Source organism: Mobula hypostoma, chromosome 11 (genome assembly GCF_963921235.1).
Source record: "Mobula hypostoma chromosome 11, sMobHyp1.1, whole genome shotgun sequence".
NCBI classification, from domain to species: domain Eukaryota; kingdom Metazoa; phylum Chordata; class Chondrichthyes; order Myliobatiformes; family Myliobatidae; genus Mobula; species Mobula hypostoma.
Genome location: NC_086107.1, coordinates 69,787,266 through 69,804,047, shown reverse-complemented (window position 1 = coordinate 69,804,047; position 16,782 = coordinate 69,787,266). Strand labels below are relative to the sequence as shown.

Sequence of the window (16,782 nt, the reverse complement as noted above, 5' to 3'; positions counted from 1 at the left end):
AATGGGTCTCTGGCACTGTTACTCAAAAGGGAAGAGAGGAGAAGAGAACTGCAGTAGTGATAGGAGATTCCACAGTCAGGCAAGTAGAACTGAGATTCTGTGGACGGGATGGAGGCACCCAGATGGTATGTTGTCTCCCAGGTGCCAGGGTCAGGGACGTCTTGGGTTGGGTCCATGGGGGAGGGTGAGCAGCTAGAAGTCTTGGTACATATTGGCACCAATGACACAGGCCGGGAAAAGAAGGAGGTCTTGAAGAGAGATTTGAAGAAGCTAGGTAGAAAGCTGAAAAGCAGGAGCTCAAGGTAGTAATCTCTTGGTTGCTGCCTGTGCCACACAGCACTGAAGGTCAGAATAGGATGATTTTACAGATGACTGCATGTCTGAGGAACTGGTGCAATGGGTTTCTGTATCATTGGGATCACTTCTAGAGAAGGTAAGACCTGTACAAGAGGGACAGGTTACAGCTGAAGCCGAGGGGGACCAATACCCTTGCAGGCAGGTTTGCTAGTGATGTTGGGGAGGGTTTTAACTAATTTGGCAGGGGGATGGGAAACTGGGTGATAGGGCTAAGGATGGGGCAGTTGGTTTACAAACATAGACAATGTGCAGTGAGACTGTCAGGAAGTACAGGCAGATGATCAGGCAAAATTGCAGCCAATGAGATGAGTTGAAATATAACAGGCAGACAAAATCAAAAAGGGTGATGAATACAGGATTGAATATTTGAATGCACACTGTATATGGAATAGATAGATGATTTTAGCATAGTTAGAGCTTGGCAGGTATGACGTGTGGGCATCACTGAGTCATGGCTGAAAGATTACAGTTGGGAGCTTAACATCCAAGTATACACATTATATTAAAAGGACTGCCAGGTAGGCAGAGGGGGTAGTGTGGCTCTGTTGGTATTAAGTGAAATCAAATCTTTTGAAAGAGGTAACATAGGATCGAAAGATGTAGAATCATTGTGGGTAGAGTTAAGAAACTGCAAGGGTAAAAAGACTCTGATGGGAGTTATATACAGACCCACAAATAATAGCCAGGATGTGGGCTACAAATTACAGATTGAATTAGAAAATGTATTACAAAAGAGAAATGTCACGATAGTCATGGGGGATTTCAATTTGGAGGTAGGTTGAGAAAGTTCAGATTGGTGCTGATTTCGGATCCCAAGAGAGAGAATTTGTAGAATACCTGTGAAATGGCTTTTTAGAGCAGCTTGTGGTTGAGCTCACTAGGGGATCAGCTACTCTGGATTGGGTGTTGTGTAATGAACCATATTTGATTAGGGAGCTTAAGGTAAAGGAACCCTTAGGTGTCTATGATCATAGTATGATATAATTCACAGTGTAATTTGAGAAAGAGAAGCTAAAGTTAAATGTATTAGTATTACCGTGGAATAAAAGGGATTTACTGAGGCATGAGAGACATACTAGCCAAAGTTGATTGAAAGGGTACACTAGCAGGGATGATGGCAGAACAGTAATAACTGGACTTCCTGGGAAAAAATTGGTGGGCACAGGATAGATATATCCCAAAGAAGTAGTATTCTAAAGGCAGGAGGTCACAACTGTGACTGGCAATGGAAATCAAAGCCAACATATGAACAAAAGAGAAGGCATATAATAGAGCAAAAATTAGTGGGAAGTTAGAGGATTGGGAAGCTTTAAAAACTAACAGAAGGCAACAAAAAGTCATAAGGAAAGAAAAGATGAAATATGAAGGTAAGCTAACCAATAATATCAAGGAGGATACCAGAGGTTTTTTTTCTTAATAAATGCAATCGTGAACAATAGCCAGATCAGAAATGCTGATCAAGCCAACTAGTTCCAGAAGAGAACTCTGATAGGCCAATCAGATAGTTCACTGCTGCTCAGCGATAGAACACAAAATAGGCACAAGGGTCGCTAGCCCCTGTACCCCAGAAACACACCTGAGCGGTGCGGCGGAGGTATGTACGATGCATGACCTGATCTGAAAGCATCATGTTGACTCATAACAGATTGTGTTCACGGTGGAACAGCTTGGTCAAGGATGGGATGATCAGCACAGATGGGCAAAATATACCTCCTCTACCCCTTTTTTCAGATATATGAATAGAAAAAGAGAGATGAGAGCAGATATTGGGCCACTGATAAATGATGCTGGAGAGGTTGTAATTAGGGATAAGGAATTGACAGATGAACTGATTAATTATTTTGCATCTGTCTTCACCGTGGAAGACACTAGCAGTATGCCGGGTGTTTGAGAATGTCAGAGGGCAGAAGTTAGTGCAGTTGCTATTACAAACGTTTGTACTTGGTGCTTAGGAATTTGAAAGGTCTGAAGGTAAGTCACCTGGACCAGATGGACTACACCCCAGGATTCTGAAAGAGAAAGCTGAAGAGATTGTGGAAGCAATTTCAATAATCACCCGATCCAGACAAACTTATGGAGGACTGGAAAATTGTCATTGTCACCCCACTCTTCAAGAAGGGGGAGAAGCAGAAGGAAGGAAATTATAGGCCAGTTATTCTGACCTCAGTGGTTGGGAAGATGTTGGAGTCAACTATTAAGGATGAAGCTTCAGGGTACTTGGAGGCACACGATAAAATAGGCTGTAGTCGGCATGGTTTCTCTAAGGAAAAACCTTGCCTGACAAATCTGTGGGGATTCTTTGAAGAAATAACAAGTAGGATAGATAAATGAGAATTGGTAGATGTTGTGTACTTGGATTTTCAGAAGGCCTTTGACAAGGTGCTGAAGGGCCCATCATATTACAGGAAATATACTAGCATGGATAGATCATTGGGTGATTGACAGGAGGCAAAGGGAGTGAATAAAGGGAGCCTTTTCTGATCGGCTGCCCCTGACTAGTGGTGTTCTGCAGGGGACAGTGTTGGGAGCGCTTCTTTTCATGTTGTATGTCGATGATTTGGATGATGGAATTGATAGTTTTGTGGATGATGTGAAGACAGGCAGGAAGGCTGCAGAGGATCCAGTCAGATTAGGAGGATGGGCAAAGAAGTTGCAGATGAAATACAGTATCAGGAAGTGTATGGTCACACACTTTGGTAAAAGGAATAAAAGTGTAGATTATTTTTCAAATGAGGAGAAAATCCAAAAATCCGATGTCCAATGGAACTTGGGAGTTTACATGCAGGGTTTCCTAAAGGTTAACTTGCAGTCTGTGGTGAGGAAGGCAAATACAATGTTAGTATTCATTTCAAGGGGACTAGAAATTAAAAACAAGGATGTAATGTTGCGACTTTATAAAGCACTGGTGAGGCCTCATGGAGGATTGTGAGCAGTTTTGGATTCCTTGACTAAGAAAGAATGTGCTGATTTTGGAGAGGGTTCAAAGGAGCATTTGATAGCTCTAGGCCTGTTTTCGCTGGGATTTAAAAGAATGGCGTCGGTGGGATATCATTGAAACCTATAGAATTTTGAAAGGCCAAAATAGAGTATGTTTCCTGTAGTGGGGGAATCTGGAAGCAGAGGGCACAACCTCAGAAAAGGGGGACATCCATTTGGAACAGAGATAAGAGTGATCTTCTTTAGCCAAATGGTAGTGGACCTGCAGAAATATTTTCCACAGGTGGCTGTGGAGGCCGGGTCTTTGATTATATTTAATGGGGAGGCTAATAGATTCGTGATAAGTCAGTGTGTGAAAGGTTCTGGGAGAAAGAAAGGGGGGTTGAGAGAGAAATGGGTCAGCCATGGCAGAACAGATGGGCTGAATGGCCTAGTTCTGCTTCTATGTCTTATGGTCTTATAATAAACTAACCAGCTGTGCTGCAGCCTGTCTCTCTGTGGTGAAGGGCAAAGTTTCTCAGTGACAACTAGTGTCAGCAGTTTATGAATCTGTCCATACAGCTCACACACTCTCTTGTGGCTTCCCCTCTCTGTTTGATAAACCCAACCATTTGATGGCTCTGGACCTGTACACTCTGGAGTATGGCGTACTGTGAGCAGTTTTGGGCTCCATATCTAGGAAAGGATGTGCTAGCAGGGACCGGAGGAAGTTTACGAGTGTTTTCGGGAAGGAAAGTGTTAATGCATGACGAGCCTATGAACGCTTTGGGCCTGTACTCGCTGGAGTCTAAAAGAATGAGGGCTAACTCATGGAAATTTTACCAAATATTGAAAGGCCTGGATAGAGTGGATGTAGAAGGAATATTTCCAATGGTGGGAGAATCTAGGACCAGAGAGTACAGCCTCAGAATAGAAAAACATCCTTTTAGAACAGAGTTGAGGAAGAGTTTCTTTAGCCTTATTCGGTTGATAAATCTGTGAATTCATTGTCACAGACAGTTGTGGAGGCCAAGTAGTCCAGTAATTACTACTCTGGTGGTTCTGTTACTCAGCTTTCTACCTAGCTCTCTAAATTCTCTTTTCAGGACCTCTTTGCTTTTCCTTCCTCTGTCATTGGTACCAAGACATCTGGCTGCTCTCCCTCCCTCTCCAAAATGCTGAGGACGTGAACCAAGTCATCCCTGACCCTGGCAGCTGGGAGGCAACATACCATTCGGGTGTCCCTTTCATGTCTACAGAGCCTCCTGTCTGTTCCCCCGACTATTGAGTCCCCTATCACTGCCACTCCTCTCTTCTCCCTCTTTCCCTTCTGTACCACGGACCCATGCTCAGTGCCTGTAACCCGGTCTCCATGGCATTCTCCTGGGGGGTCATCCCCCACAACAGTATCCAAGACGGTATGCTTGTTATTGAGGGGAATGGCCGCATTGTGCTCTACGCAAACTGCTATCTACATTTCCATTTCTTCTGACAGTCACTCAGCTGCTCAGCTCCTGCAATTTAGGGGTGACTACTTCCCTGCAACTCTGATCGATTTTCTCCTCACTCTCCGGTACAAGGCGAAGGTTATCCAGCTGCTGCTCCAGATCCCTAACATGGTCTTCAAGGAGCTGCAGCCGGATGTACTTCATGCAGATGTAATTCCCCAGGAGACTCTGGGTCTCCCAGGACTCCAACATCCGGCATGAAGAACACACAATAGCCATTTACTATACTAGGTAGGGCAAGAGAGAGAAAGGGAAACTTAATAGAGACTTGTCCAGAGCCAATGCCTCTTTTGAGCTGAATCCTCCTCTGAGCCAAAGCCTGATGCTCCTACTCTCACCACTGGCCTACTCCCAACAATGGCCACCCTGCTTGTCCCTTCTGTACTTTTAAACAGCGTCACCGACCTCGTCGCTGTGGCTTGCTCCTGTCGCTGACTGGGCTGCCGGAATGATCCGGAACGTCCGCAAAGGTCTCCTTTTCAACAAGTGCCACCAACCTGGGAGAAACCTCGTCGCTGTGGCTTGCTCCTGCCGCTGATTGGGCTGCTGGAATTCACTCGCCTACCTTACCAGGAGCAAATTACGGTGGCCAGTTAACCTCCCATCTCACTCGTCTTTGGGATGAATGGTGAAACTGCTCACAGGGGGAACCACGCAATCACAGGGTGAATGTGCAAACTCTGCACAGATGGCACCAGTGGGTGGGCTGACCCAAGCTCATTTTAGCTAAAAAAAATAGGATGTCCTTGTTCTTATGGAGATGGGGAGATGGGGAGATGGAGATGGGGAGATGGGGAGATGGAGATGGGGAGATGGGGAGATGGGGAGATGGAGATGGGGAGATGGGGAGATGGAGATGGGGAGATGGGGAGATGGGGAGATGGGGAGATGGAGTTGGGGAGATGGAGATGGGGAGATGGAGAGATGGAGAGATGGAGATGGGGAGATGGGGAGATGGAGAGATGGAGATGGGGAGATGGGGAGATGGAGATGGGGAGATGGGGAGATGGGGAGATGGAGATGGGGAGATGGGGAGATGGAGAGATGGAGATGGGGAGATGGGGAGATGGGGAGATGGAGATGGGGAGATGGGGAGATGGAGATGGGGAGATGGGGAGATGGAGATGGGGAGATGGAGATGGGGAGATGGAGATGGGGAGATGGGGAGATGGAGAGATGGAGAGATGGAGAGATGGAGATGGGGAGATGGAGAGATGGAGATGGAGAGATGGAGATGGGGAGATGGAGATGGGGAGATGGGGAGATGGAGAGATGGAGATGGGGAGATGGGGAGATGGAGAGATGGAGAGATGGGGAAAGGAGTGGGGTAGGGGAAAAGAGAAACAAAGAGGAAAAGAGGGGGAGACAAAAGGAGAGAGAAGTGTGAGAGAAACAAAGGGGGACAGATAAAGAAGAGAAGAGAGAAATAGAGAAAGGCAGAGAAAGAGAAAGAGAGTGAAGAAGCAGAGGGTGAGAGAGATGGTGGACGAGAGAGAACAAAAAGGGAGAGAAACAGATCAAGATAGACAAGAGAGAGAGAGAGAGAGACAGAGAGATACAGAATTAGAGAGAGCAATAAGCCAAGTGGATTTTGAAACAAAACAGTAACCTCTGAGGGGAGACGTGCTGATGAAATGTTTGTGCATGAGGATTTTCACATCACTGGAACTATGAGGGAGGATTGCAGTTTGGATCTCACAAATCCATGTCCTGGGGTCTCAGGAGATGCAACTTAATTTGCATTTGGATTCAAGTATTTTTCTGTTGATATGAGTTATTTGCAAAATCTCGCCCCTTTAACCTGGAATTCATTGTTTTTTTTAAATCCCTCTTGTCTCAAGCTCAGCCTAGCACCACTAAGAAATCAGATAACAGTCAACTGAAAACGGAGCAGCCAGGACCAACAGCTATGGGGAAGAGGTCTCCTGAAGCACCGCTGGGTAAGAAACTTACTCACATTAAACTTCTCCACAGTTCTCCACTCCTTCTGGTCAAACTTTTCCAAAAAGTCCGTCTTCACTGAACTGAGGGAACACCTAACTCAGTTAGCCAGGAGAGAGCTTGAACCCTGAGCTGAACGCATTAGCCGGCATGTTGTGTCCCTGAGGTTCGTTGAGGAACTCATTACCCCTCTGCAATGCCTTTACACTCAGGGTCATCTTGTGAAAGCATTGGAACTGCTCAAACGAACCGGGCACATCTGAGAAGCAGAGCAAATCTCTCCAGTTGAAGAACTTTGCATAACTCTGATTTGTTGAAATCCCATTATGCTGTGCAAAGACCCCAGCCAACCTCCCCCACACTCTTGTGTGGAGTCCACACCACTCCTGTTGGGAAACACCATCTCTCACATTGCCCACTGACTAGGTTTTGCTGGGAATCTCCATAGCCCACTGCTCCATTCCTGCAGGAAACCCTATGACCCACTGACTGGTTCCTGCTGAGAAGCCCTATCATTCCCTGACTGGTTTCTGCTGGAAGCCCCACTATTCACTGACTGGTTTCTGCTGAAAACCTCATTGACCAAATGTATGTTCCCAGCGGGAAACCCCACCAGACATGGACTAATTTCCTGTTGGGAAATCCACTGTCCAGTTCCTACTGTGAAGCCCATCACCAGTTACCCACGCTCTTCCCTCACACCCAAGCTCAGGGAAGGTGTCAGCAGCAGAGGGTGATGGAGATGGACATAGAGTTTATAGAACTAAGGCAAAACTGCAATGAGGTGATAGACCGTGTACAGATTACAGTGGAATAGACACTTACTATCTTGAGGTAAATTAGTGTGGAGAAATCCTCAATGCCTGACAAGGTGTTCTTTCGGACCTTGTGGGAGACTAACCCAGCAACAGCAGAGGCCCTTGCAGAGGTATTTAAAATGTCATTAGTCATAGCTGAGTTCCTGGAGGACTGGAGGATAACTAATATGTCACAGTCCTAATCAGATATTCCCTGGTTCCCCTTAAATCTCCTTTGTGTCATGATGGGGACCGTTGACTCCTTGTTTTCCTTTAATTCATTGCTTCCCCCGTGTTTCCTGGGCTCTGTAATTAAAGGCACTTGATTCTCAGCTGAACCAGCAGTATTTAGTGTCAGGCTTACAGCTGCTCGGGGCTAGACCGTTACCTGACATCACCTCACGTCACCGAAGCAAGTGCGAGCAAGTCACCTTGCCGGAGTGAGCCAAGTCACATCGCCGGAGCGAACCAAGTCTTCTCCCCGAAGGGAGTGCCAGTAAGCCGCCTCTCCTTGCCGGAGCGAGCCTGTCAAGTTACCGCACCTGAGCGAGCCCGCTATGCTACCTCTCCTGAGCAGGTCCGTCAAGTTAACCCGCTGGAGTGAGTTTAGAGCCGCTGTCTGTAGTTCTGGGGCTGAGTTGAGAGCTCGCCGCTACTTGGAGCCACTTCGTGCCAAGATAAAAGAACTGTCCATCGTTGTGTGGTTTTGTCTCTTTGTGTCCTTGTCTCCGCTGGGTAGGTCCAGCCATTTGCTGCTACCTTGAGTTGGGAACTGTCTCTGTGTCCTCGCCCCCGCAGGGTAGGTCCTACCATTTACCGCTACCCTGATTAGGGGAACTGTCTCTTCATGTTCTGTGTTCTGTGTCCTTCATCCAAGAAGAGCCCTGGCTCTGTGTCCTGCATCCCCAGTCCCTGTGCAAGTCTGGGTCCCAAGTCCCAGGCCAAGCCCAGGCCCTGAGTCCCATTCTAAGTCTAGGGTCCCAGCCCAACTCCAGCCATGCATACTCCCGCTTCTGCTTCATTCACTCCTTGATGTCTCTCTGTACAATCCTTGCTTCCCTGCTTTCCTAGTAACTATTAATAACTCTATTTTTGTTAACGCTACAAAATGTGTTTGTGTCCTGCATTTGGATCCACCCATGCTCCACACTTGTGACATAATATTGTTCAAGATAAGCTCTATGAAAAAGTGAGGACATTGTAGGCAGGTGTGCCTGATATCAGTAGTGGGTAAATTATTGGAAGGTATCCTAAGGGATGCATATATAGGTATTTGGACAGCCAGAGCCTGAATAGGGATAGTCTACATGGCTGGTCACGTCTAACCAATCTAATAGTTTATTGAGGATGTTACCACAGGGAAGTTGATGAAGGCAAGACAGTGGACATTGTCAACATGGACCTTAAGAAAGTCTTTGACAAGGTTCCACACAAGAGCCTTATCAAGAAGGTACAGTTGCTTGGCAGTCAGGATGTGGTAGTAAATTGGATTAGACAATAGCCTTGTAGGAGAAGCCAGAGAATTATAGTAAATGGTTGCCTCTCTGACCGGAGGCCTGTGACTAGTGGAGTGCGGCAGGGATTGGTGCTGGGTCCATTGCTGTTTGTTATCCAAATCAATGATCTGGACGATTATGTGGTTAACAGGATCAGCAAATATGTGGATGACACCAAGATTGGGGATGTAGTGGACAGCAAGAAAGACTATCAGAGCTTGCAATGGGGTCTGGACCCAGCTTGAAAAATGGCAGATGGAATTTACTGCAGACAAGTGTGAGGTGTTGAACAAACCAGGTTAGGACTAACAGTGAATGGTAGGACATTGACAAGTGTGGTAAAACAGTGGGAATACAGATCCATAATTCTTTGAAAGCGGTTTCACAAGTAAACAGGGTCATAAAGAGATCTCTAGGCACATTGGCCTTCATAGATCAAAGTATTGAATGCAAAAGTTGGAATCTTATATTGAAGTTGTCTAAGATGTTTGTGAGATTAAATTTGGAGTATTGTGTGTTGTTCTGGTCACTAACCTACAATACAATGTAGATATCCTTTGAAAGGGAGAATAAAACTACACCGGTGAGAATCCCTGCAGCATCTGCTGACCCTGTGATCTCTGTCTCGGAGGCTGATGACAGAATATTTTTCCTGAGGGTGAACACTCACAAGGCGTCAGGCCCTGATGGTATACCTGTAATGGCATTGAAAACCTGTGCCAACCAACTGGTGGGAGTGTTCAAAGACATCTTCGGTCTCTCACTGCGGCAGTCAGAGGTTCTCACCTGCTTCAAAAGGGCAACAATCATACCAGTGCCCAAGAAGAGCTGCCTTAATGACTGTCACCCAGTTGCACTCACACCTACTGTGATGAAATTGTTTGATTGGTCATGGCCAGTTGGCCATGGTCAGAATCAACTCCTGCCTAAATAAGGAGCTGGACCTCCAGCAATTTACCCATCATCTCAAAAGGTCTATAGTGGATGCAGTTTCACTGGTTCTCCACTCGGCCTAGGATCACCTGGACAGCAACAATACTTACGTTACCTATGTCAGGCTGCTGTTTATTGACTACATCACAATCATATCCTCAGTACCTCCCTCTGCAACTAGATCCTTGACTTCCTCACTGGGAAATCACAGTCAGTGCAGATCAGAAATAACATCTCCTCCTCGCTGACAGTCAACACTGGCGCACCTCAGGGGTGTGTGTTTAGTCCACTGCTTTACTCTCTACAAATTTGCCGATGACACAGTTGTTGCTGGCAGAATTTCAGATGGTGATGAGGAGGTGTACAGGAGTGAGACAGATCAGCTGGTGGAGTGCCGTTGCAGAAACAACCTTCCACTCAGCATCAGGAAGACCAAGGACTTGATTGTGGACTTCAGGAAGGGAGGGTCAAAGGAACACATGCCGTCCACATTGAGAGATCAGCAGTGGAAAGGGTGAGCAGTTTCAAGTTTCAGGGTGTCAACATCTCTGAAGATCTATCCTGATGCAAATATAAAAGCACACAGTGGCTTTATTTTTTTTAGGAGCTTGAGGAGATTTGGTATGTCTCCAAAGCCCCTCACGAATTTCTACAGATGTACCATGGGGAGTAATCTAACTGACTGCATCACCATGTGGAGGGGCCACTGCACAGGATCGAGAAAAAGCTGCAGGAAGTTGTAAACTCAGCCAGCTCCATCATAGGCGATAGCTGCCCCAGCATCGAGGGCATCTTCAAAAGGTGAAGCTCTAAGGGATGGCATCTATCGCTAAGGACCCCCTTCACCCAGAACATGGTCCCTTCTCATTACTACTATCAAGGAGGAGGTACAGATGCCTACTACACACACTCAATGTGTTAGGAATACCTTCTTCTGCACCACCACCATATTTCTGAATGGACAACGAACCCATGTACACTACCTCACCACCTTTTTTCCCTCTCATTTTGCACTACTTACTTAATCATATGTATGTACCTGATTGTAATTTATAGCTTTTTATATATTGTAACATACTGCAGCCGCAAAACAACATATTCCAGCCAGTGATACTAAATCTCATTCTGACTCAGTAAGATTGAAAGAGTACAGAGAAACATCACAAGGATGTTGTTGTAACCTGAGGATCTGTGTTATAGAGAAAGGCTGAATAGGCTAGGAGAGGTTTGTTTAATAGATGTATACAAAATTATGAATAGTGTAGATAGGGTAAAGGCAAAAAGGCTTTTTCTACTGATTTGGGTGAGAATAGAGTTAGAGGTCATAGGTTAAGTGTGAAAGGCAAAATACTTAAGGGGAACCTAAGGGAGAACTTCACTTCTTCACTAGAGGGTGGTGAAAGTATGGAACTTTCAAAAGTGGAACCAGCAGGAGTGCAAGGACTGATTGCAGAGGCTCGGGACTGGTTCATGTTGTATGTGTTCCTGATTCTGTTTACTTTCTTTTTTGCTGGTTTTGAGTGGTTTGGTGCACTTCAGTGAAGAATACTTGCTCAGAAACCCGCAGTGGGCTAGTGGTGTGACACTGAACGGAACCAAACTGAACAGTACTGGACTCGTGCTCTGACGTTTGATATTCTATGTGTTGTCCACTTGCTTTTTGCCATTTGCACAAATTCTTCTTTTTTGTGGGTAGGGTGTCTGATGGTTTTTTTGAATGGGTTCCATAGTGTTTCTTTGTTCTGTGGGGCCTGCAGAAGGACAAATCTCAGAGTTGTATTCTGTGTGCATATTTTGATAATAAATGTACTTTGAATGTGGGTTTGGTTTCAACATTTAAGAAAAATTTGGATTCATACATGGATGGGAGGGCTAATGGGGGCTATGGTCAAGGTCAGGATCGATGGGACTAAGCAGCACGACAGTTTGGCATGGACTAGATGGGCCGAAAGTCACTTTTCTGTGCTGTAGTGTTCTATGACTCCATAGTTTCCAGCAAAGGTCAGTCACTGGGTGATGTGGATCCTATCAGTCTCCATGAGGATCTCCAGAGGTTACAGTGATTGGGTGTTGGGGATTATGGAATCTAAGTATCACTGGATAATGGTATTCCCATCCGAGGGAAATAACTAAACAATGAAACTCCCATTGGATCTACCTCTGGCTGGTCATGATTCCAACATGGAGCATTTACTTAGATCCAGCAGCAGTGTCACGGAATTTCATAAATCCCAGCAGAAACCACTCATGAGTGATAAACATTCCAATAGGAAGTATCACTGGGGGATGAGGATCTTAACCAAAAAACTTCACTGAGTGATTAATATCCCACTGGACCCAATTACTAGTGTTGAATGCTGAGCTGTACTTCCCAGCAGGTGTTGCCCCAGGAGTAGTCGCTGGGTAATGAAGATTCTCAGTAGGAATGCCACTGAGTGATTGGGTACCCACCATTGCCAACAAGCATGAGATGGCAACTTACCATCCATTCCAACTCAGAGTTGCCTTGCTTCTCCTGAGCTGTGGCAGCCACCTTGGGAAGCAAACACACTCCAGAATCTCCCTAGGAAACTCTAATGATCTGCCATCCAGCTGCTTGGAAATCCGTACAATCCAATATAAGGCTCACTCAATGGTCCAGAGGATTATCCAGGAGCTCAGGGGGTGAGCTGGGGGTCCATATTGCATCTGGGGTGTGCAGCTAGAGCTTGACTCTAGACTCTATACTGCCAGGGGTCAGGGACATGAGTGGGGTTGTAGTTGGAGTCGGGATCCAGAGTGCTTGTGTATTTTACACTCCCTTTAAAGTCCCTGGATTCACTGGAAAATGCATCCTACTGCTCTGTAATTCAAATGCATCATAGCTTGCTATGGCAACTGCTCTGTCAGAGACTGCAAAATAGGCTGCGGATACAGCTCAGCATTTCACGAAAGTATTCCTCTCCTCTCAACAACAGGATCAAAATCCCAACCCACCGCATACATCCTCTCTTCTCCCACCTCCCCCCAATCCCATCGGGCAAAAGATGCAGAAGCCAGCTAGCACATACACCAGACTCAAGCCAGCTTCAATCTCACCGTTAGAAGACTATTGAACAGTCCCCTTATGTGATGAGATGGACTCCTGACCTCACAGTCTACCACCTTATGGCCTTGCACATTACTATCCTGCACTACACTGCACTTTCCCTGTAACTGTAACACTCTATTCTGCATTCTGTTATCGTTTCCCCTCGTACTACTACAGGGTACTGATGTGTTGAAATGATCTGTATGGATAGCATGCAAAACAAAGTTTTTCACTGTACCTTAGGACATGTGACAAGAATAAACGAACTTACCGATTAACGAGTAAAGAAAGCAAAATAACAGTATGGGAATAACATCCAGCAGTCCAGCAGCACCAAAATCCCAAGGGGGGCAGATGATCAGAGTTCTGTTCACATTGCTGGCTGTCAAGAGTGGTGTGATGTTAATGAGTGTTCTGGGCTACAGTTGGTGACCTTCTCCTGTCTTTTCCAGACTGGCTGATCGTAGCGGCGATAGTGGTGTCTCTGCTAATCATCCTGCTTGGGGGAGTGATGATCATCTACAGCAAAAGGTGAGCTGGGGCAAAATGGACGGAAGTTGGGGGCAGCCCTGTCTTGGGGACATGGTCCCCAGTTTGAAGAGGTCCACGATTCTTGTGGGCTGGAGAAAAGGTGGACAAAGTCTCTCCTGGGGCATGGAGTCAGGGCAACCTCCCTAATGCAGCCCAGAGCTGCGAGCCATGACATAAGGCAGGGAACAGAAGCCGGAAATGATCCCAAGCCAAGGAAACTGAGAGTCCGTCTGTGGGCCTAATCCCAATAGACGAAGCAGGATCATTTCTGAAACTTCAGTAGCTCACTAATCCCAACAAGGACAGTGAATGCAATTGGAGCTTTGAATTTAAAGGGGAATTTAAAGGAATATAGAAGCAGGAGTAGATTTCTCAGCCCCTCAGTTCTCCTCCACCATTCAAAAAGCTCAGAGTTATCTTTTATTTCAGCTCTACCTTCTTTCTCTTTTCTCCCATCCCATAATATCAACACATATCTTCTCTCTCCTGAGCACACTCTGCGACTGAGCCTTCACAGACTGCATTGGTGGAGAAGTTTCTTCTCATCTCAATCCTATCTGGCTGATCCCTTACTGTGAAACTGTGTCTACTGGTTCTAGAGATCTCAGCTCGGGGGAACATCATTCCGGCATCTATGTTGCCACACTTCCCTTCAACCATTCGGTTTTTGAACCAACAGGCAAAACCTTAATCACTATAGTTTAACAACACTGTGACCACTTTGCACCAAAAAGGACTTGTCTTTTTATTCTAATTGTGTTCTAATTGTAAAAGTTTGTCTAAATTAGATTTAACTTTTTCATGAATCAAATGCATCTGATGCTATGTGCCTGTGATATTGCTGCAAGTAAGTTTTTCATTGTACCTGTGCATTTGTGTACTTGTGCATGTGACAATAAACTCAACTTTGACTCTGTAACTCCTGAAATTGCATTCTACTAAATATCAGAGTGCAGGTCCAGTCGACTTAAACTCATTTCTTGTGACAACATCCGTCCATCCCACCCACCACAGTGCCGAAAGTAAACTGGAGAACCTCCATGGCATGCCATCAATCACAAGTACCTCCTTCCTATCATGGGGTTAGACGTGTAAGTGCAATTGCGAAGAAAGCATTAGCAGTGTCTTTACCTCCTTAGGAGTCTGCGGAGGTTCAGCATGGCATCTAAAACTTTGATGAACTTCCATATATGTGTGGTGGAGAGTTTATTGACTGGTTACATCACAGCCTGGTATGGAAACATCAAATGCCCTTGAATGGAAAATCCTACAGAAAATAGTGGGCCTGTCAATCATGGTAAAGCGCTCCCCACCGTTGAGCACATCTACATGAAGTGCGGTCGCAGGAAAGCAGCATCCATCATCAAGAACCCCCACACCCAGGACCTGCTCTCCTCTGACCCCTACATTAGGAAGAAGATACAGAAGACTCAGGACTCAAACCAGCAGGTTCAGGGATAGTTATTACCCCTCAACCATCAGGCTCTTGAACCAAAAGGGATAATTACACTCAACATCACTTGCCCCATCAATGAAATGTTCCCACACCCTATGAACTCACTTTCAAGGACTCTTCATCCTAGGTCCTTGATATTTACTGCCTATTCATTTATTATTATTTATTTATTTTTGTATTTTCACAGCTTGCTATCTTTTGCACGAACACCCAAGTTGGTGTGGTCTTTCATTGATTTTATTATGGTTACTATTCTATTTTGGATTTATTGCACAAGAAAATGAATCTTGGGGTTGTATATGGTGACACATATGCACTTTGATAATAAATTTACTTTGAACTTAGAGATAATATTCAAGTTCGCTCGCTGAATGTCTTTACTCTTGTAAAAAAACACATCTTGCGATAGAGATATTTACATACAATGGGCAGATCTTTCCCACAGTGCAGTGATGGTGCAACATGTAATTTCATTCCCAAGAAATCGGCAAGGAATCTTGGAAAGGATCTGAGACAATGGCAGAGCCATCTGAATGAATGGATGTGAATGTGGGAGGAATAATCAGAAAGTTTGCCGATGAGACAAAAGTTGGAAGGTTGTCTAAGGCTACAGGAGGATGTAGATCAGATGGAAAGATAGACCATTGACAGGTGGAATTTAATCCTGACAAGGGCAAGGTGATGCATTTTGGGAAGTAAAGTCCATGTAGAACATGGTATAATAAATGGTTGGGCACTAAGTAGGGTCGATGAACAGAAAAAACGAGGGGTTTAAGTCTATAGTTCCCTTAAAGCAGCAACACAGATCAATAGACTGGTAAAAAAGGGATATGGCAGTCTTGCCTTCGTAGGTTGGGACCTAAGATCTAAGAATTGTGTTATGTTGCAACTATACAAAGCACAGCGTGTGGGGTATTATGTGCAGTTCTGCTTGCCATACAGAAGGAAGGCTGTAGCTGTACTGAAGTGAGTGCGAGGTGACACTCCAACGTTGCTTGGACTTTGGTTATGGGAAGAGATTGAAGCCTCATGGAATTAGTGTAGATGGACATAAAGGCCAGCATTAACATAATGGGCTGAAGGGCCTGTCTCTGTACTGTTCAATTCTATCATTCTATCACTTTGTGATCTCTGGTCAAAAGCAAGCTGACAATGAAAAATCCATGGGAAGAAATGCAAAGTAGAATCATTAGACTTGAAGAAAGTTCTGTGCCAGCCAGTCCATTCTGGGCATATAGCTCAGTTGATGGAAATGTAAACAGTACAGTCAGGAACCTACCGAGTGTGCAGCCAACTACAGATATGAAGTCTGTACTCTGTACTCACAACAGGTGGCAGCTGGATGGGATATGTAGATACAGAAAGCAGATCTTGGCAGAGATAGAGACTATGGTTCTTCACCCACTGGGTATCAATCTTGGTGGGTGTATGTGTGTGGGAGCTGAGCCAGACAGGAGCACCTGTCTGGGATCCACAGTCTCTGAATAAGGTTCTGAAGAGGAAACATCACCCAGCAAAGAACAATGAAGATATCTTGCCAGATTTGAGGTGCTTCAATGCCAAGAGTGGACTTTATATATTGCGCTCGGAGCTGAGAGTTTGTTTCCTTTGACCTGCAGTGGTCCTCTAGGAGATTTCAGTGTCGGCAGATGACTCAGTGATCTGCATCTGCATCTGCATCTCTCCTGAGCAGTTCCACAGTGGATCAGAGGTCAAAAGTATCCTGGTGAGAAATGGTTATGTCTCTAGAGAAGGACAGAGTGCCTCAGAGCCAAGA

The 16,782-nt window shown here is 45.5% G+C and overlaps 1 protein-coding gene across 2 annotated transcripts in view; it reads left to right on the top strand.

Annotated features, from left to right (window-relative positions):
• LOC134354315 (mucin-2-like) overlaps window positions 1–16,782 on the top strand; it is a 94,583-nt gene that overhangs the window by 69,947 nt on the left and 7,854 nt on the right. The window contains exons 6-7 of one of the 2 annotated variants that reach the window (XM_063063242.1): window positions 6,623–6,721; window positions 13,471–13,549. In XM_063063242.1, coding sequence (XP_062919312.1) covers window positions 6,623–6,721; window positions 13,471–13,549 — 178 coding nt within the window. Of the gene's footprint in view, window positions 1–6,622; window positions 6,722–13,470; window positions 13,550–16,782 lie in introns of those variants that run through there. The other variant, XM_063063241.1, reaches the window with a different exon arrangement.